Here is a 20,836-nt window from a genome sequence, read left to right on the forward strand (position 1 = left end):
GCAGTGAGGGGCTGAGGTTCCTGGGGAGGCCTGGAGGGGGCAGCAGGAGGCCTTGGGAACACCTGTCCAGCGTGGGATCCTCGGTGACCCCAGGATAGGGATCCAGGTGTGCACACCTAAGACTGAACTCCAAAACAGGGGAAAGTGCTGAATATCATGCAATTTGAAAAGTGGCCCTTAAGCTTCCGTCTTCCCTTGAGTTTCAGGTAAAATATTTTAGAAATTGGTCAGAGCCATGTATTCTGCTCTCAGTGGCCTGGTTTCTTTCTGTTGGGGAAGAAATAGCCAAGCCTTAGCATAGGAAGGAGTGGGTCTCATTTTCCATATAAAATGTCCTTATTTTGCCCCTTTCTCATTTCTATGAAAAAAAAGAATGAAAATAAACAAACTCACTTTTAGAACAAGATCTGTTCAAGAAAACATAACATTTAACTAAAACTTCTATTCAAAGGCTGATCCATAAGGGCCCGAATGGTTCCAATGTACAAATGTATTCAACTACTGTAAACGAGGGCTCAGTCTGCATCGTTGTGATTATTTTAACATTGAAACAAGGTTATTTTAACTATGAAACAAGATTTTTTTCATATTTTGTGTTTTACTAATTAAGATAGAGTTTCCATGAACAAAGGAAACAAACCAACACTTTCAAGGGTCTCCTCATGAAACTCTGCAAAGTGCTCGAGTACGTCATTGTGATATTTGATGCTATCATTCCAAATAGTCAGTGTGCTCTGTGCACATTAGCCACCAAGCTCAAAATCAGAGCCTTAGGGCAGACTCAGCCAGAGGGGTCAGCATAGAGGTCCTAACCCAGGCAGAGGGGGTTGGCCCAGAGGTCCCAGTCCAGCCAGAGCTCCATCCCATGGACAGCACCTAGGCCTTTGTGGACGACACTGTAAGATCAGCAGTTGTCTCTGTCTCGATAACAGGCTGTGGGGCCTGGACTGGTGACTGAGGGCTCCTTCTCACCCAGCAGGAGAATGCGGAGCACTCCTGGCGCTGAGAGGGTCCTGCTGCCTGCAGTCAGTGCCAGTGTGACCTGATTCCCCAAGTACTTGGAGACAAGTGGCCTTGGCTGGCCCTGGGTGTCCACCCAGACTGCATCCCACCCTTCAGTACAAATGTAGGGGATTCTGGCAGGATCCTGGCTTGTGGGGAGCCGCTGACCATGCTGCTTGCAGGACTGGCGTGAAGTGGGCTCCTCTTCCGTCCACCTTGAGCAGCAAGGCCTACTTCTCTGTGCATGCTCAGGTACCCAGGGGCACACACAGGGTGAAAAGCACCACGCTGTCCTGCCTTGACTTAGTCATGACACTGATTTAACCCTCAGATTCTTCTGTTTTGGAAGACAGGTAGGATGACAGAATGTAGAGGAAGCCTTTTCAAACTTCCTTGTGAATGATCAGCCAATGATGCAATTCCAGTCAGTCACAGGACTGCTTCCTTTCCTGCTTCCCCATCTCAGGCAGGGTCCTACAGAGGAGAATCCCACAGTGCTCTGATGCATTTGCCCCCGCTTGGGTCCAATTGGAGGCACACGTGCCATGTGCTGGCCACTGACCTGTCTGAGCTATGTGTGCCAGTGCGAACCCTGGGTCTTTATGATTATACGTTGCAGTGCACAGATATCAAATGGATTTTTGATGTTGCAGGATGTGCCTGGTCATGTTGAAGGATATATCTGATGACCACCAAGTAGATGTGGCTGGTGACAATTTCTATAAAGGTCCTGGGCCTATTGTTTTAGATAGGTATTTCTATGTTGCACACTGGTCTTCAACTCCTGGCTTCAAGTGATCCTCCCGCCTCAGCCTCCCGAGTAGTTGGGATGACAGGTGCCACCACTGTGCCAGGGTGTCCAAAGTTTCTCGAGTAGTGAACAACAAGAGAAGCCCAGCAGCAGGAGGGTCAGGGGCTCAGACCTGCAGGTCTCACTGTGGCTCAGGTCTGCCACTCCGCCAGGGAAAGGTCACTGCAGTGAGGTCAGATGCACATGTCTGTGAGCACACCTCAGTGCTGCCTGAATCTCATGTCACCTCAATCCAGCACTATCTGAAACGCATTACTGGGCTGGGGTCCTTAGCTCAGTGGTAGAGCACTTGCCTGGCACATGAGAGGCACTGGGTTAGATCCTCAGCACCACATAAAAATAAATAAGTAAAATAAAAGCATTGTGTCCATCTACACCTTAAAAAAATTTTAAACACATTCTTATGATTTTTTCCATCAGAATTCTTAAATGTCTATACAAGACCAAATTTCCCTACTGAAAACTATTTTCTCTTTGTATTGTTTACTCTCAAGGCAGACACAGGACCCAGAAGGGACGGGAGGATCAGGGACCTCCTGTCTAGCACATCACCAGCCTGCACGCGCAGATCTGAGGTGGTCCATCCATTGCTCTTTCTTCTCTGAGTGTTTCTACCCAGAGTACCTTTGAAGTAGGGGGAAAAAGGATGGATGAAGCCAAGCTCTTTGTCTAGGGCAACTTCCTCTTCACAGGAACTTAAAATAGCCCAGGTGCTGCTATTCCTGGTGACCATCAGGGAGCGAGGCCCAGCCCCTTTTGCTTTAAGGACTGCTCAGAGTGGCTCACGCTTCAGGCCCAGCCCCCCTGCCAGCAGCCAGGGCCATTTCCATGGAAACCCTTTCAGAGCCCAGGCTGTGAGGCCCATACTGCCTCCAATTCTGCCCGTGGGGACTTTGCCCACGTGGGCCTCCCTTCACAGGGAAGATGTGCTCTTGGATGCACAGGTGCCAATCGAACGTGCTAAATCCATCCTACACCACCCCCACCCTCCAGATCCTGGAGCCCACAGCTTCTGGGAGCAGAGATTCCCTTCGTTAGATGAATAATCACTCCCGCACTCACAATTGCGGAAAATTGTTTTTGAATGTTGAGATTTCTTAAAGCTAGAAAATTTGCCTGTAAATCCAAGAGTTTAAATAATGCCCTAAAGTCTCTGAACAGTTGCCTAGAAATGGATGCCCAAAACGGCTGGGGAGAGGTGGTGGCTTCTGCCAAGCTGCCTTGTGTAGCCCTGGGCACCACCTAGGGAAGAGCCACTGAAGACCCCAGGGCCACTACACCCAGCGCCTGGGAGTCCCCTGGGCAACGGTGCTTGGGCAGGGCTGGAGCCTGCCTGCCCAGCTCCATCCAGGCCTTCCTGCCCCACTGGGCTTAGTCCTGGCAGGGAAAGGCCCCGCATCCACAGGGCCAGCCAAGGCAGAATGGGGATCCGGTCAGCCACCATGCTTGGACTAGTGATAGTCAAAGCAGACCTTTCAAGAGACGGGCCTCTTTGCTGCCATCTTTTTTCTTTGCCAACCCTATGAAAACTCTGGAAATGAGCACAATCGATATTTTTTTTTTCATGGAGGAAAGAGGACACTTCTTTTCTTACCAGATGATGAGGGGGACATTTGTAAAAGGCAGCTATATGCACAAAACAGCAGCAAAGGTGATTTTCATAGGTATGAAAATTTGATTTTAGTGGCATTTTTTTGGTTATAATATTGCTCCTTGAGCAAAATATGACAACTTCCTTGACTCTCACCAAAAAGAAAAAAGACATGTGAAAAATATTTACTGGTATCAAAATGAGTAAATTTTAAATTAACTTGTATTAAATACTTGAATTAGGAGAAGTTTAAAAGAACATTTTTTTTCCTTGAGCAAAAAACAAGATCAAGTGTTTGCTGGCTGGTGAGAAGCACGTGTCTGGCTCAGGTTAGCCTCCCTTGACAGAGGCCTCAGTGCTGCCTAGCTTTCCCCTGCATGCGTGCCAGGCCAGGCTGGTCCCCGTGGGTGCTATTGGAAAGTCAGCCAGCTCACCCCAGCAGTGCTGTTACTGCCATTGCTGGTTGGCCTCGGGAATACCCACTGTTCCTCCAAAGGCAGTTCTGCAGCCAGATCTGCAGCTGCTGCTTTTAATATATATTTTTTGAAATATCCCATCCCTTTCTTAGGACTGAAGCAAGATTAGAAATTGTCTGAATACTTCTGAATGTCACGATAAGGCATCCAGGCACTGGAAATCAGTCCCGACTCCTGTGTTTCAGCCTGGCTCCCTGACACTCTGAGCCCCCGAGGGAGCCATCCTCCCATGAGAGAGACTGGACAGTGCTCACACCAGTCCCCAGAGCACCTTCTCGGAGGAAAGGAAGATGGACTCTTAGTATGCACCTGTGAGCTCTGTGGGTCATGAGGTTTGTCCTTGGCCAGATGCCAGGCACTCTGAAACAGAATGGCACTCAGGGCTCGACCCGAGTCTCACTACAAAGTGACCAGGCTCACTGAAGCACTTTATCTCCGTTACCTTTGGAGGCCTACGAATTTAATGAAAAGAGAAATTCGTCTTGATTTTTGTGCCCTAATGTCCACCTTTGTGGTGGTGCCAAGCAGTGCTACAACCCGAATGCTTCTGCTTGTCCTCAGGTAGCACTTCACATAAGTTGCCTGGAGAGGGTTAAAACTCTTCAGGAGAAATCCTCTCCCCATCAAGCCCTGGCCGGGTGCACTCAGCAGGCCAGCGAACCACACTCAGCAGGTTCACACAGACTCTGTGTGGGTGCCCAGGGACCTTGTCGAGATCCCCAGGGATGTGGCCTAGGGTAGAGATGTTCTCCCATGCTGCACTAGGTGGCCAGGTCTGACCAAGGTTTGGGGGGAATCAGGTCACCTGAGTGCCCAGGTGCAGGCTGGGCTCGCCGGGCCATGAGGTGCCCACAGGGTGAGGGAGCCCCGCGTGGTGCCAGCTCAGGCTGACACCATACAGCTGGCCTGGGGCGAGTCTTCCCAGGTGCGTGTCTGACTTCAGGCCTGGCCTGGTGTGACAGCAAGCCCTGCCCTACTGCCCTGCTCCAGACTTAGAGCAGGAGGAAGGAGGGAGCACGGCCCTCAGGAAGAAGCCAGGAGCCTGGCAGTGCAGTCCTAAATGCCACCAGACTCGCATTTCTTCTGGACATATCCTTGTGCTTGAAGGAAGGAGGGAGACACAGGCCTGTTGGTGGCCGTGGGTGAATGCGCGAGGGAGCTCAGCGCAGGTCCGTCCAGCCTCTTCCAACCGCAAGGTTGAGCAAAGAAGAGTTTGCTTTTTGTCTAAGTAAGAAAGTTCATTGTCAGGGGATGCTCGTTCCTTCCAGTAAATCAACCAGTTCGCGTTTTGCTTGTAGGTGCCCCACCCCTGGCTGTGACGGTTCTGGACACATCACCGGCAACTATGCTTCCCATAGGAGGTACGTGAAGACTCTTCCTCCCCTCGAGGCCCTGCTCTCTCCCTGGAGCCGCAGGGAACCTCCATCTCTGTGGCTCCGGAGCAGGTCGGCTGGCTCCCTGGTAAAATGAAGGCTCCAGAGAGCAGAGGCTCCTGGAGAGCCCGGAGGCTATCCCCACACCTCACTGCAGAGCAGGCGGCTCGGCTGCCAGGTTGCCAGGCTTCCCCGGGCTGCTCTCCACCCGGAACGCGTAACAAGGCAGGGTCCCTCTCTAGCGTGCTGTCCCTCAGGTCTCTGAGCACTGTCTGTGAGCATTCTCTTGCCCGGACAGTGATCTCCTCCAGGGTAAGATCTGAGCCACATGCCCCACAGGTCTTATAAGCAGGGCTCAGTGGACCTGAATGCCACAGAGAGGAACTTCACAAATTCTAGGCCCTGCCACTCCCAAAAAAGTGTGCAGTCACGTGAGATGATCTGTGCCATCTGCCCCTCAGTGAGCATGTGGGGACCTATTTGACACCAGGCCCTGTGTTCTAGTGCTCAGCTGGTAGGAGGGAAGAGCTCTCACCCCCCTCAAGCATGAAAACTAGTAAGAAGAGAGTCACATGCAACTTCCTTCCCATGACCCATGGGAACTCCGCCCCCTGGTCCTGGAACCAGGTTAGTGCAGGGGCCAGGGCAGGCACATGCCTAGGGCCCAAGAGAGGACACAGCCACCTGCCATGGCTCCTCCTCCTGGGTACACTCTGCAGTCCCAGACAGCCCCGCCCCACGGGGAACACGGTGGCTAACCTGCCCCAAACAAGCCTCCTAGAGGGGTCTGATGAGGGTGGGCGGGGGTGCGAGCAGAGGGCACCAGGGAGTCTTGGGAGCACTCCCAGGTGGCAAGATGAGGTCACAGCACTCCTGAAGGACTGACCTCACGCCAAGGTGGCTGAGGCCAAGCACATGGGAATGGAGTCCTGTGAACCAGCCCACAGGAGGACAGAGGGACTTGGGGGCAAGGTGGCAGGCCTGCAGGCAGAGCCAAGGGGCAGATGGACTGGGAAACGGGTCACCATGTGGCAATGGAGAACCTCAAAGGCTGTGAACAGGGACAGCTCTGCTGTGGTTCAGAGTGGACCCTAGCCTGCCTAACAGGTGTTGCTGGACATGGAGTCACACTTCAGGACAGACCCAGGAGGTCCAATTCCAAGGTCTCTGTATCCCAAACTAGAGAGTTAAATAAACCTGCTCAGCCCCCACGGTCCCTTCTGCAGAGAAGCCACAGTGTGGGCCCCGGGTGCAGTGGGACAGGGCTCAGCACGACACTCCCCCATGCAGACCAAGGGAGGGCCTGGCAGCAGCAGGAGCAGGGCCTGGGGAGCTGGGCCTTCCTATCCCGCAGCAGTCGGAGGGAGGGCCTGGCAGCAGCAGGAGCAGGGCCTGGGGAGCTGGGCCTGCCTATCCCACAGCAGTCGCCCCAGCAGGTGGCTCCCTGCCTCAGCCGGCTCTCTCCTCCACATCCCCTGCATTTCTCCTGCAGAGCCGCTGCTCCCTAGGAGGCCAACCCCTCCGGTCCGCAGCATCCTCACCACCCCAGTCTCTTACAGCCTTGGGAAGGACTGAAGGGAGAGGCTTTGAGAGAGTGCAGGGCAACCTCCTCCCCGATGGGTCTCGTCCCCAGAAGCCCAAGCTGGGGAGAAGGAAGACACAGCCTGCAGCCTAGTCAGGAAGGCCTGCCAGAGTCAGGTGTGCACCGATTCTGAGAGGTGTTTCTCTTTTAGTCTTTCAGGGTGTCCAAGAGCAAAAAAAAGTGGCATACGGATAGCCCAAAGCAAAGAAGATAAAGAAGACCAGGAGCCCATCAGGTATGAGGGTCAGGAGGCCAGGAACTATTAAGGAAGCCAGTGAGCATCCATAGGAAAAAGAGCCCACAGGTCACAGTAAACATCTGCTGAGATTTCAATAAACTGGGAGTCAGGTAAACCAAACCACGTGTGGGAATTGGCCAAGCAGTAACCGGTGATGCTCCGCAATAAGCTTGTATGGCTGATATCGTGAGTAATACCAAAATGAAAACCAAGAAACCCCTCTCCCCAGCAGAACTGACAGGAGAGCAGACTCGTGAAGGTTTATGAGGGAATTAAATAGAAAATGGAAGTGAATATTTTACTGATGTCCTGGTTGATCCTGGCCCTCAGTGAAGCACTGAGCTCCCTGGCTTGGCCCTAGATCTGGCTGTGCGAGGATCCAGCCTGTGAGGGGGTCGGCCCCACACCAGTGCCACTGTGTCCCATGTCAAAAGTCTGCAGATTGACCTGGCGATCTTTCTGAATTTCCAATCTCAGTATTTTTGGAGAAAAAAAAAAAAAGTCCGTTGAAACAAAATAAAACTGAGGCCTTGGTCCAGAAGGCTTTGGCTGGCCGCAGCCTGCCCAGGGCCACCCTGGAGGCTCCACCAGGTTTGGTCCATGTTTGGTCTCCACCAGCTCCCGGCCCTGCCCGGCCAGCTGACTGCGCAAGCTCCCTTGCCTTTTCCTGTAGGTCCTCGAGCAATGACAGTGAAATTTGTCCCCTCTGTCTGCTGTCCAGGTGTCCTGTCCCAGGCTGTGACGGTCAGGGCCACATCACTGGGAAGTATGCGTCCCACCGCAGCGCCTCAGGGTGCCCCTTGGCGGCCAAGAGGCAGAAAGATGGGTACCTCAACGGCTCCCAGTTCTCCTGGAAGTCGGTCAAGACGGAAGGAATGTCCTGCCCCACACCGGGGTGTGACGGATCAGGGCACGTCAGCGGCAGCTTCCTCACACACCGCAGGTGAGTGCCTGGCTGGCCACGGTGGGTCACCCCACTGCAGCTGCCGAGCTGCCCACAGGCTTTGTCACCACTGAGAAAGAAAAGTGATGACCATCAGGCCAACTAGGGGAACCTGGAGGTTGGGGAGCAGTGAACGGGACTTTAAATCTGCTTGGAAAGCACAACTGTGTGCTCACATCTGTTCCTGGGACAGGGGGTTCCAATGCTGCTCACCAGGGCCCACGGCAGAGGTGGCTCTAACTGCACACGCTGTCTGTAGGCCACCTCCTTGATCTCTGTTGGAACTTGCAGGAGGCCCTGCTGGAACAGAGACCCACTGTCCTAGCAGGTTTATGTCAAAACACACGAAAAAATCGCTCAGGACCCAACAGCCCACCTTAATTTTTCTTTACTTAATTTAAAAAGAAATACATGAAATTAGACTGTCTTAGAAGAGCTTTGTTTTGAGGTATGTAGCTTGTCGGGCTCCTAGGGGAGGTGACAGGCCTGAGCAGAGACAGACTTCAAAGGCCAGCAGGACGCGTTCCACTATGTCTGAGGAGCTGGAGCCCAGGCCCCTCTGTGCAACACAAACAGTTGCCCTGGGGAGACTCTCGAGGTCTCCTTGCTGCTGCTCCTCACGTATTCCCCACAGAGACCAGTCTTGTGCACCCTGTATCCCTCTGTAAAACCACCTAGAATACAAGATGAACGGCAGAGACCGCAGAACAGGGAGAGTTCAGGACTGACACCAAACCTCCCAACACTTAAGGAGGGTGTTTTTTAAGTATTAATGAAGTCTCTGCTTAGGTGGAAACTGCAGATGCTATAAATACACTCAAAAAGAAAGACTGAATGCCATTCCTGTCCCCTCCCCATGGCAGGTGGACCCTTGAAAGAAGAGCTCACACACAGGACACACTTGCCCCTGAGCCATTTGCCCCCTTTCACACCAACAGGTCACTTTGTCCCTTAGATCTGTGCACAAGGTCAGGGGCTTCTGTCCACAGTGCAGCAAGGCCAGCAGGATGACCCTTCCTGGTTTCTTCCTGACTGACCCCACCCGTGTCTCCAAAGGGCCAGGGTTGCAGGTTCCTCTGCACACGCCTGCATGTACGCGGGCGGCCAGCTCTGCGGGACACAGCCCACCCAGTGCACAGGAGCGATTCCAGGCTCTCCAAGACTGGGCCAGGCCTCTGAGCAAGGCTGAGGCTCGCCAGGGTCACTCCCAGGGAAAGTGCTCCTCTTGCTGAGGTGCTGGAGGGGTGGTGCCCACTCCTGTCTCCAAACCTGCCATCGACAGGATGACAGCCCTGAGTGGGGAGGGGCCACACCCTGCCCCAGCTTCCCCAAATGCCAGCTGCTCTGCTGTGGGCTCTCACCCACCACTGGCTCACCCCCGACCTCCTTCCCCAAGGGCCATTCCAACAGGGACTCTGAGTGGATGTGCCTGGCAGCCTGCCCCACTAGCAGATGGGATCTTGGGGTGAGGTACACCTCACGAGGAAGTGACCTCCAGTGGGCACCCCCGCCCCCACCCCAGGGCTCAGCAGACACCACCCTCAGCGTCCCCAATCCTTGGAGGCCCCAGAGGCCCACGGCATGAGTGAGATGGCCCCACCCAGGGCCAGCCACTGCCAGGCCTGGGGCCACAGCAGGTGTGGGGCCAGGCTGTGATGGGAACAGCATGTCAGTCATCTCAGGGGGGCTTCTGTGGGGGCTGCAGGTGGAGAGCTGAGGCGTCCTGCACTTCCCTGCAGGGGATGGAAACTGGCACACTGCAGAGGCTGGCCTACCGTCCTCCAGGCGCGTCTGGACGTGGTAGAGCAGGGCCTTCACGGGGCACGGGAAGATGGGCGTGAGGGTGGACAGGAGGCCCGTGGTGCAGCCAGAGCAGGACAGAGCCACCTTTGGTTTGGCTTTGGTGTTAAATGGTGGTGATCCCCACGTAGCACACCGTCTTAGCTGAGTGTAGACGCGGGGCTAGATGGTGTCGCGGATGTCCACCTGGCTGCCAAACGTCTCCAGGACGGCTTCAGTCCTTCAAGCAGAAGCAGGTGCCCTCTAGCAACAGCTACCCATCCTCGCCCCCCACCCCATGTCACCTCCATGTCTCTAGTATGATGGTGCTAGGGACCTCACGTGAGTGGGCTCTGCTGCATTTGTCCCTCTGTGACTGGCTTAGCCCCCTCAGTAGAATGTCCTAATGTCCACCCACACTGTAGCCTGTGTTGGTATTCCTGTCCTTTTGTAGGCTGGATAATGAATGCTCATTGTGTATTGACCAGTATTTTATCTGTTGAACAAGTCTCCATTTGTTTTATTAGGTAGGCTTGGTATCATTTTCTGAAAATACAGTAAAATTAATATTGGCTATGAACACAGCTAAACATGGACAACTAGACTTACTGGAGAGTTGGTCCATGCGGCCTCCAATGTTCCTGGGGCCATGGCCTTCTCCAGGCTTCCGGGGCTGCCTGGAAGCTTTCCCAAGCTTGCATACCTTGGCCATGTCCCTCTGGTGCATGGAGATGTGTGGACACTTACCTCTGCATGACCACAAACTGCCTGGGCTTCAGCAGCTAGCACAGGTTGAACAGAAGGTACAGGTCTTACTTCTCCTGTCCCCAATCACGGCATCTAAGGGATGAAGAATTACTCGTCAGCAGAGGCCAAAGTTAAAGAGTAGATGAAGCAGGGACAAAGGTCATGGCTTCTGGGCCCTGGTGCTCAATAAGTACCCTGGAAGCCATGCCCAGGGCCCGCTGTCAGCTGTGCAGTGTGGCCTCACCTCCTGGCTCCTCCTGCAGGGATCTCACTCTTTGCAACCTGGAGGCCAGGTGGGAGGTCTTCTCTCCCATCCTTTTGTCCCAAGCAAAGTCTTATCTGAATGAAGACAGAGCTCAGTTAAAGAAAATGGAAACATTTCATCTTCAGGACTGCTGGGTATTTCTAAAAAAGAAGTTCTTGATCGGCAAATCGGCCCTTCCAAATCAGATGCATCTTCAAGTACTCAGACAAATGTGTCTGCTGGCTTGGGAGCCAGGGAGCCAGGATGGATGCCCTTGCACATGGTGGGTTCAGACCCACCCAGCTAGCGCGGCCATAACAAGGCCCACTGGCCAGGTGGCAGCACGTGAACTTCAGGGGACACAAGCATTCAGACCATCGCAGAGGGAAGTCATGATGGTGTCATTTTAAATATGTCCACTTGAGATTTTGTGGCACTTTGAAGTAGAAATATGTCCATCTGACAGCTGGGCAGGGGTGGCCCAGAGAGAGCAACACCTAGTCACTCCTGACCCCCGGGCTCACAGGAACCAGGAACAGGATGGGACAAGTCACGGCCAAGCCAGCTCTGGGGGTCACTGGTGCCTGCTGGCAGGTAGACGACTGAGGCCACCAGAAAGGTGGAGATGCTGTGGCAGGAGACCAGGTGCAGCAACGTGGCAGGGCCACCAAGAGGAGGCTGTCCACCTGCAAGGGTCGTGTGGCAGAGGGCCAACCAGGTGAGGCATCGAAACAAAGTTTCTCCAAACTTGAATTCGTTGCTTCTGACTCTAAACCCCAAATGCTTCGGGAAGTATGCCATGCCTTTCAGAGGCCTTGGCCAGCACACGTGTCCTCTTCAGCCACCTCTGAGACCCTCTCAGGGCTTTTGCCCAGACCGTGCGAGTGAATCTGCTCATGCCTTCAGAGCTCATCACAAAGGCAGATAGACTCTTCTAGAAGCTTGTTTTGCTTGACAGTTCCCAGGAGAACTGTGGAGAACTGTCACCACACTGAGCACTTTCTTTCTGAGTTGCTGTCGTCACCTGCTTTGCCTGAGATCAGTCAGGAAAGGCTGGCCCAGCAGGACAGGTCCTCACCCACGGTTCAGATGGACAGGCACAGGAGGGAAGGCCTCTGGCACACAGTTTCCCAGGGCAACAGAGAGAGGGTGCTTAGGAGAGGATCAGGGTCCCTCTGGAGGCAGCACATGGCACCGTGGGACACATTCCTTCAGCCCAGGTGTAGCCTGGGCCAGGGACTCGGCTGCAGTGCACGGAGAGCCCAGGAGAGGGCGCCTCGCGATGCCGAGCGCCACAGAGCTTACCCTGAGGCCCGTGTGAGGAGACTGCTTTGGGTCCAGTCCCTTTCCGTGAGTGCACAGCTCACCTTCGGTGAGGACAAAAGCCAGGACTCGCACGGGCAGCGGTGCAGGACCCCACAGCATAGGCACTGGAGAAAGCCCCACCCACGAGCGAGCACCTGCCTGCAGGCCCTGCTTTCAGCCTTAGGAGACAGACCACCAGCTGGCCTCTGGAGAAGAAGAGAGTCCCGCCTTCCCAGCTCTCTGGGGACACTGCTCTCCTATGAACAGCACGGGCGGGTCTTTCTTCTCTCTGCCACGGTAAAGGATGCAGCCCCCGTCTAGACCACATGTGCAGACAGAGGAGACTCCTCTTGTCCTGTACTCAAGACCCCTGACAATCAATCCAAACTCCACCGGGACAGGGTTGAAATTCACATGACTAGCAACTCTGATCCCTGCTGCCCACAAACCCCTGGGGCCTGCCACCTTAGAAGGCCCTCGTGGGCTTTCCTGCACACCCACGCTGCTTCTCTCAAGGGAAGGACCATGCTCCCACTCTGGCTTCGGCTGTGGGCTGGAGAGGAAAGAGGAGGGCATCACCCACCGTGGCCTTTGTGCTACCTGAGCCTGCTTCACAGCAGGCCTCCGACGCTCTGCCCTTCTCTGGCCTGCAGGAGTCTGGGGAGGAGGGAGGAGGACCAGGAAGACTGGGCCTCTCCAGGAGTACGGTGCCACGAAGCAGAGGAGAACACTTCCATCCAGCCAAACCCTCTGAACCTCAGGGTCTTGCTGGGGTCCTGCTCTGGGGAGACTGCCTGGCCACAGTGCAGGCCCCAGGCATTCACTGTCTGGCCAGACTGCCACGTCTGGGGCAAAGGCAGAAACCACACCAGTGCTAGATCCAAGCCCTCGAATCTGGTTCCACGTCTGTGTGACTGCTCGGGGGGGCTGGGTAGGCAGTGTCCACGCTGAGCCTGGCAGAACCACTGCCTGCGCCCAGGCTGAAATGCCCCAGGGGCGGGGCCTTGTAGTCCACTGAGTGGCAAACACTGAGAAGCCAGTTCCCTGCAGCCCCCCTCCCTTTGCCCTCAGGACTGGTGCCTGTGTGGAAATCGTCTGTGGGTCTGTCCTGGGGAGGAAGCCTGCCAGCTCTGCTCACTGCCCTCTGGAGCAGGCTCCCTGCTCGAGCCTGGGCCAAGCCACATATGCGAGACTCCTCCCTCGGCGAGCACCCCAGCTGCTGACCTCCATATGGCAGGGAAGAGCTCAGCTTCGGCATCTGTCCTGTGCAGTGTGCCCAGCAGGCCTGTGGGAGTTGACACCTGCAGGTCACCACCCTGCCAGGCCTCCTCCGCAGGGCCACCCTGCCAGGCCACCTGGCACCGCGTGTCTGGCACGGGGTCCTCCACGGGCGGAACCCAACCCACTTGCTCTTGCAGGAGTGTTTCCTCCTGAGATGCTTTCCCCCATCATCCTGACACCCCAGGGCCAGTGAGCATGCCACAGACGCCAGTGACCACAGGCTTGCTGCAGCAGAACCTCCAGCTCAGCCTCAGAGGGAACCAGCCACCCTCGGGCACAAGCACTTGGAGTGTTTTGCTTCGTTTTCTGATTAGTGCTCTGAGGGCCACAAATGTAGCAGCCTACCCCCAGCTCCACGTCTGCAGCTGGAAGTCCAGCCTAGCCTGGTACGGCTCGCCAGGCTGCAGGCCAGGTGCCTTCAGGAACGGCCTCATTGTTCTCTAATTTTCACCTCTAACTCTCCTTGAGGCAACAGTCCATTTCAGTGTCCAGTCCTCAGCAGTACCTCTGGGCACCCTGTCCTCCCAGGAGGCCTCACCAGGTCTGTGCCCTTCTCACCCCTTATCACGTCCAGCCAACAGGCCCAGGGTGCCCAGGCTGGCACACTGGAAAAAAGCATCCCCCACGCCCGAGGCTTCTGAGTGCTTCAGTTTGGCCTGAGGGACACAGGGGTGGAGTGTCTGAGGTTGCTCAATTTCAGCTGACAGATTTAAATGTAAATGACCACCTGAGGCCGGGCTACCATGGATCAGGTCTGCCAGGCGTACCAGCCACAATGCCGGCCTTTCTGCAGCTGAGATCCCCTTCCCAGCTCCTCCCAGAAGGCCAGAGGAGATGTTCCAAGTGCATAGCCCCAGCTCCCCTCCCAGTGGTCACTATCTGTACCCAGTGGAACCCCTGATCCCTCCTGCAGCACTCAGGAGGAGGGTGCAGGTGTGCAGGGCAGAGCCTCCAGGCCACACCTGAGTGTGGGGGGACAGGAAGGATGAGGGTCCAGGTGTGCAGGGCAGAGCCCCCAGGCCACACCCCTGAGTGTGGGGGTCGGAGGCTTGAGGACAGACACTGGAAACCTCCAGGGTGGGAGGATCTAGAAGGCCCTACCTCCCCACCAGTCACCCAGCAGAGAACAGCGCAGACCCCCTCCACTCACAGGAGCAGAGGTGAGGTGCAGAGCCCACCCTCGGGACCCCAGAGCCAAGAGGAGGCACCAGTCTCCAGGAGCCCAGCCCTTGCAGAGCCAGAAGGTCCAGGGCAAAGGTTAGGCCACGGGTGCCTGAAAAGGCTGAATGGGCTTCAGGGACTGTGACCATTTGGGACAAGCCCTCGTGAAGTGCCCAAGACCAGAAGTAGGGAGCATACCTGAAGGAGGGGACCATGAGCAAAAGGAGCCTCAGGAAACACAGGGACGCCTTTCAGAGCCACGGTCCCTCATGGGCCAGAAGAGGAGGACGGGGAGCACGGCAGGGAACCACGTTCCTGATCCAAGAAGCACACCTCTTAAAGAGTAAGTGGAAGGAGAGGTCCATCGAGAAATCTGAAACTTCAGGTTGAGGGAGTCCCCAAAAACTATACAGAGATGGGAAGAGGATCAAATATATCTTTAAGCAAAAGTCAAGTAATCCAGGAGGTTTAATAAGCAACTAACAAGAGCTTCTCAAAATGCTGAAGAAACAGAGAAAATACAAGAAAGACTGTTACCAAAGAGGGAAAAAAAGAAAAAAAAACCCCTCAGGGCCAGACTCCAGAGGACTCCCTCCCATGGGGAGTCCTCCCACGGCCACCAGGAGAAGGAGGAGAGGCTCTGTCTAGGCGGCTCCCAGAGAAGCACAGCCCACAGGAGGTATGGCAGGGGTCACTGCAAGGACCTGCATCCTCACCCAGCCCAGGCCAGGCCAGGCCAGGCCGAATCCTTTGGGGCCACCAGCGGGCCAGAGGCTCTTGGGCAGGTGCCGACACTGCCGCCAGGGGCAGCAGTTCTTTCTGGGCAAACCTCTTTCAAACTGTCTTTCAACTATCCAGGCCAGACTCATGGGGTGTTGACAACAGTGCAGCTGACCGTAGAAGCCCACAGCCCTAAGGAAGGCCATCACAGCAATGATGGGGCTCAGAGCTGTCCAGGTCTGCCTGGCTCTTTCTGGAGCCCTGTGTGGACAGGTGCTGGCCAGTTCTTCCTGGGCCACAGCAAAGGCCTTAAGAAGGTGCCTGTGGGGAGCCTCTCCAACCCCTCCCTCTCAGGTGGAGGGCCTCTCCACGGCACATGTTATACACAGCAGCCAGACCCCAGAGAGCACACAGAAGCTGGTCCCATGAAGCAGTGAGGCTGTGCGGGGCTTGGGGCTCAAGCACGCACAGGCTGTGGCGTTACCTGCTGCTCTCCCAGTCCCTGACCTGGCCACGCCACAGATGCACCTACAGGCAAGTGGGTGGGAGAGGCCTCGGGACCCAGGCCGCCTCTGCCCCGTGGCATGGCCAAGCTGTCTTCTCCATGGCTTGAGGGCTCCCTGTCTGGCCCAGAATTTTGGAGGGGAAAACCCTGCAAGTTTTGGATGCTGGGAGGAGAAGGATTGCACGGCATCCTCCACACCAAGGCAGGGTTGGAATTTCACCAGCTCAGGAGTTTCCCTTCTGCCTGCTCCTGAACATTCCCCTGCGGGGAAGCAAATTCTAGTGAGAACCTGGATGCCAAGCACAGGTGAGGTTGGCTAGCTGTGCAGCGATGTTTGTTTATTGACAAAACACTCCTGGTCATCTCCAGGAAGTTGCAGATTAAGATAGATCTGCAGCCCAGGTAAGAGGATGCTACCCTAACCCTGCTCTCTTTCTGGCATGGTGGTGGTGTGTGCAGAGCATCTCGTAGATGGAGTGGTTTCAGGAAAGAATGCTGCATTATCACTGGTGAAACATCGACCATCAGAGAAACAGCTGGGGCTGGGGATGTGGCTCCAGCAGTAGCGCGCTCGCCTGGCATGTGTGTGGCCCGGGTTCGATCCTCAGGACCACATACCAACAAAGATGTTGTGTCCACCGAAAACTAAGAAATAAATATTAAAAAAGAGAGAGAGAGAGAGAGAGAGAGAGAGAGAGAGAGAGAGAGAGAGAGAGAAACAGCATGATCACGGTGCACTGGGCACAAAGGGGCTGCCTGCCTCCAGGGTGTTTGGCTGTGTCCACAGTGGGCTTGTGCAGGCTTGGCCTCCAACCCAATCTGTCCTCATCCTCAGGCACCTCCTATGTGTTCAGTGAACCTAAATTTCCAGAGCGACTTGGCTGCTCTCTGGGGTCACAGCACCTCCTGTCTTGCTAACCACACCCCTCAACGCTCTTCTTGCTTAGCAAATGTCAACTAAAGCTCTCAAAGCCCCCTTTGAGCGATGTCCTGATAAAACATGGGGCCTCCCAGACCTCCCTGTGAGCCCTAAAGCGCTGGCTGGAAGCTGCACTTGAATTCCTGCCCTTGGTGCCTCATACCAGACGTCTGGGCTGGGCAGTGGAGCCGCGTGTTAACCAGACCTCCCGGCTCTGAGATTCCAAATCCAAGATCCAAGGCCGCCCGTCTAAAGGGAGAGCTCCGGACGGTGGGAGCGGGCCTGCTCCTCAGCGCTGGGGACCTGGCTCGCCTTCCCTGGCAGGACACCGCCAGGCGCCCCACCCGCCGGCTGCGAGACAGAGTGCAGGCAATGCGAGTCGCCACCAGGTGGCAGTGCGTCCGCGGGGAGCCCGCCACGCCCCGGGTCCGCCAGGCCCCTGCCTGGGACTCACTTCCAAATTTGACCCGCAGGGCGATGAGCTCACTGGATCGGAATGGAAGGCCCAGCGGAGCGTGTTTCAGCACCGCGCCTTGCTCTGTGAGCGGTCTTCCTAATTTAGCTTCCCGTACTCTCCCCGGAGCTGCTTACAGGATGCCTCTTGGCCACTCCCCCGGGCGGATTATTGCCCCGCAGCCCAAAGCAGCCCCTGCTCATCGGGTGTGGACTGGGAACAGCTCCCAGGTCTTGCCGGCCGCAGGGCACCTGCGGGAAGCTGGGCTCCACCTCCGCGCCTGCCCGTAGGCGCGCTCCTCCCCTGGGGTGGTCAGCGAGCCCATTCATCACACGGCCAGCAGAGTCCCAGGGGAGGAGACGCCCAGTGTGCATTACTATTTAAATGCACTTCACAAGGACCTTCTAAAGTCAGTCAGGAAGAAGCGTGCCTTTGGAGATGGGGAGAGAGAGGCACCCCAGAGCAGCTCTGCAGCAGCCTCACCGCGTTCCAGGGGCTGAAGACCACAGCCCGAGGCAGGGACAGTGAGGCACACGTTCATCTTCTCTTGAGCGAGTAGACCATGGGATGACAGGGCTGCTGCTGCTGCGGAGGCACCCAGAGTGGGAGGCCCCGTAGAGGAGGCCCCAAGCACCTGGTCTGCCTCTCACTGAGCACTCAGGACCTGAGGCTCAGACTCTCTGGGTGATGCCCAGGCCCTGCTCACTTGGGTCACTGGAGGAGGCGGCCATGGTGAGAGGCGGGGCAACAGGCTTTCCTGAGCCAAGTTCAGAAAGGGCAGCCTGGCCGCTGTCCTCATTCCAGGGCCTCTCCGGCAGCTGCCCTAGCTGCTGCACTTCCTCCTGAAAGACCTTGGGGGAAACTTGCTCGGTCCCTGAGCAGGCCGCCCCTCCCCCCCCCAGGCTGTTTGCCACGGGCTTCTCCACTGGGACCTAATAGGACACCACAGGAGAGTAGGACTGGGTGCTCAGGAAGGGTCCTCTCTCCCCCTCTGGGGAAAGCTTTTGGAGACGCAAGGGTTACCTTCCTGGTCTGAGAAGTGCCAACTCAGGGTCTGTCCAACTTGATCAAGTGCCCTGTCCCTTGTGGCTAGCACGTAATGCATGGCACACATTGTTCCTTAGGTCCACCTCTTCCCTCAGCATCACCATCCAGGCCTCCAGACCTCAGTCCATCTGGCATCTGTCCATGGTGATCGACACATTGCCCCAACCCGGGCTTTTCTCCACACAACCTATTGGGTCTCACTGTGTCCCCGGCGTCAGCCAGGACAATGCACATGGAGGGTGATGAGGACAGAGCTGGCCCTGCTTGGAGGAGCTGGGAGCTTCACAGGGAGAGTCCTTGAGGAAGCAAACACTCCATCCAGTGCCAAGAGATAGCAGGAAGGACAGCAAGACGTGGACAGCAAGAGGTGGACATCCAGGCTGTTGGAGAGAGCAGTTGGGAGGATCCGGCGCGAGGGTCGCCCACACTGGGCCCAGCCAGGCTCTGAGAGCCACAGCCACGTAGTCCAGCCAGCAGAGGGGCTTCAGCTCCAACACGTGACATCCCCCGGGAAGCCGGGCTGCGGCTGCCAGGCTCACAGGGCTGTGATCCTCCAGAGCTGCACCCACACTGCTCTCTGCAGGCCCCTCGCCTGACGCCTGCCTTTGCCATTATTCAGTGTCCTTTCTCTGTGCTCAGTCTTTGAAATATGCCCATGAGGTAGGGGTTTGATTACTTTTTCATTCTCATTTGACAGATGAAAACACCAAATCTCCGAGAGGCCATGTAATGGGTGGGTGAATGTAGAATTTCAGCACAAAGTCTGGCCCAGGGCCCATCTCAGCTTAATCTGAAGGTTCTAGGTTCTAAATAATGAGACTCCCCAAGAGTACAGAACTGACCAGAGGGGAGCCTGGCTGTGGGCACTCCTGTGAACAGGGTGCTGACTGGGTGGACAATCTGCTGAGACTCGTCCTGCAGCAGGGTTGCTTTGAAACTGCAGTGTGGACACCATACAGGTCTGCCCTAAAGGGTCTCACCTGGGCAGGCTTTTAGCAGTTCTACAGCAGGACTCCTTGAAGAGGAAGAGCAGAGAAAGCTTCCACGGAGGCGGGGCTCAAGAAAGATTCTCACAAAAACTTGAAGAAAAAAATAGGTCATGTCGTTTCCATTGTGTGACCTGCAGCTGTACTAAGACCCATACTGCAGGCACTCCTGCCCCTCCAGCCCTGAGGCTGCCGTCTCTACTCCCCACGGCAATGCAGAGTCAGCCCTGAACTTCCAGGTGCAGTCCTCTGCAGGAGCTGGTCCTCGGGCAGCCTGCACCTGCCCCGGCACAACACGGATCCAGAGGCGCACATTCTTCTGACACTGTGATGCCCGCCCCTGTTCCCCGCGCTGGCCTGGCCTGCAGAGACAGAGCAGAGCAGTGAACAGAGCCTGTCCTGCTCCCCACACCTCCCACGGCCGCTTCTGCTCTACCTTGTCTTCTTTGCGAGTGAGTAGAATTATTAGCTAGTGTCACACCCATGGTGGGACTTGGGGGAAGGCTGTCCCGTTAGACCCTGGGGTCGAACACCCTGGAGTCTGGCAACTTGGTCTTGTGGCCTAGGTTCTTTGGGGCTGCTGCATCAGCCCAGGTGCTCAGGAGTAACAGAAAAGAAAAGCCTTCCTCGTGGCTCTGGGCACTGGACGCTCACGGTCAGGGCACTGGCAGTCTCCCTGTCTGGTGAGTCCCCATTTCTGGTTCACAGATGGTGGCTTCTGCGTCCTCACAGGGTTGGAAGGGTGAGGGAGCTCTCTGGGCTCCTTTCCTGAGGACACTCATCCCAATGCAGGCTCCACCCTCATATCCTGGTCACCCCCTGAAGGCTCCACCTGATGACACCTCTGCCTTGAGGGTTAGGATGCGTTTCCAGGGAACACAAACATCCGGCCGGCCGACAGCAGTGATTTTATTAGAACTTTATGGATATGTTGATATAGTTGTAAGATTCAAGTGTCCTATCAAAAAGACAATGTAGGCCTTCATAGGGAAGAGATAGTGAAAATGTGGTCAAGTCAAGATATATTTCCTTCCAAACAATGCTGATATCTCCCTGGAGAATATATTAGAAAAATTTGCGTGAGGAGGTGTTTAGAAATCCTCACCATATTCATGCAGGCATTGAGAGAGATTTCTACTAGTGATCAAATCTTCTGAGACTCCACCGAGTGCTGGGTGGATGGAGAACCGGAGATGCCACCACACACCATCACCACACTTACCAACAGGACCACCTGACGTGGCAGACAGGCAAAAAATTCAAGATTCTATATGCATAGATACTGCTACGGATGCATATGGACGTTACATGTAAAGTATCGTACTATGAAATGCTTCACCTCACTCGTACATTAAATGCCAAGTGGACCCTGACCAGGAAGCCCATGGAGGAGGGGAGACAGATGGAGGCAGGGGGGAGGAGGCCAGGCCTGAGATGCCCTGGAAGAAGGCTCCACCCAGAGGACACGTTTCCCCAGCAAACACACAGCAAGCAGGGAGCAAGCCCAGGACCCCGTGCCTGCCGATTCCAGTGAGACGGGCTGCCAGTGCCCAGGGCAAACTGGCATGCCACCGGATACAAGCAGATCAGCTGGTGGAAAGTCAGCAGTGGGGCAGGGTGGGGCTGCCCAGCGCAGATCAGAGGGTGGCACTGCTGTTGTGCAGCTGGGCTC

The 20,836-nt window shown here is 55.7% G+C and overlaps 1 protein-coding gene across 20 annotated transcripts in view; it reads left to right on the forward strand.

Annotated features, from left to right (window-relative positions):
- Myt1l (myelin transcription factor 1 like) overlaps positions 1–20,836 on the forward strand; it is a 395,041-nt gene that overhangs the window by 360,460 nt on the left and 13,745 nt on the right. For all 20 annotated transcript variants that reach the window (XM_058574977.1, XM_058574987.1, XM_058574986.1 and 17 more), the window contains 3 exons: positions 5,179–5,241; positions 6,987–7,070; positions 7,795–8,016. In XM_058574977.1, the coding sequence (XP_058430960.1) occupies positions 5,179–5,241; positions 6,987–7,070; positions 7,795–8,016 (369 nt within the window). The remainder of the gene's footprint in view (positions 1–5,178; positions 5,242–6,986; positions 7,071–7,794; positions 8,017–20,836) is intronic.

The sequence above is a fragment of the Marmota monax genome, unplaced genomic scaffold (genome assembly GCF_021218885.2).
Source record: "Marmota monax isolate L192 unplaced genomic scaffold, Marmota_monax_Labrador192_F-V1.1 WCK01_AAM20220418_F8-fsc00633, whole genome shotgun sequence".
Lineage (NCBI taxonomy): Eukaryota > Metazoa > Chordata > Mammalia > Rodentia > Sciuridae > Marmota > Marmota monax.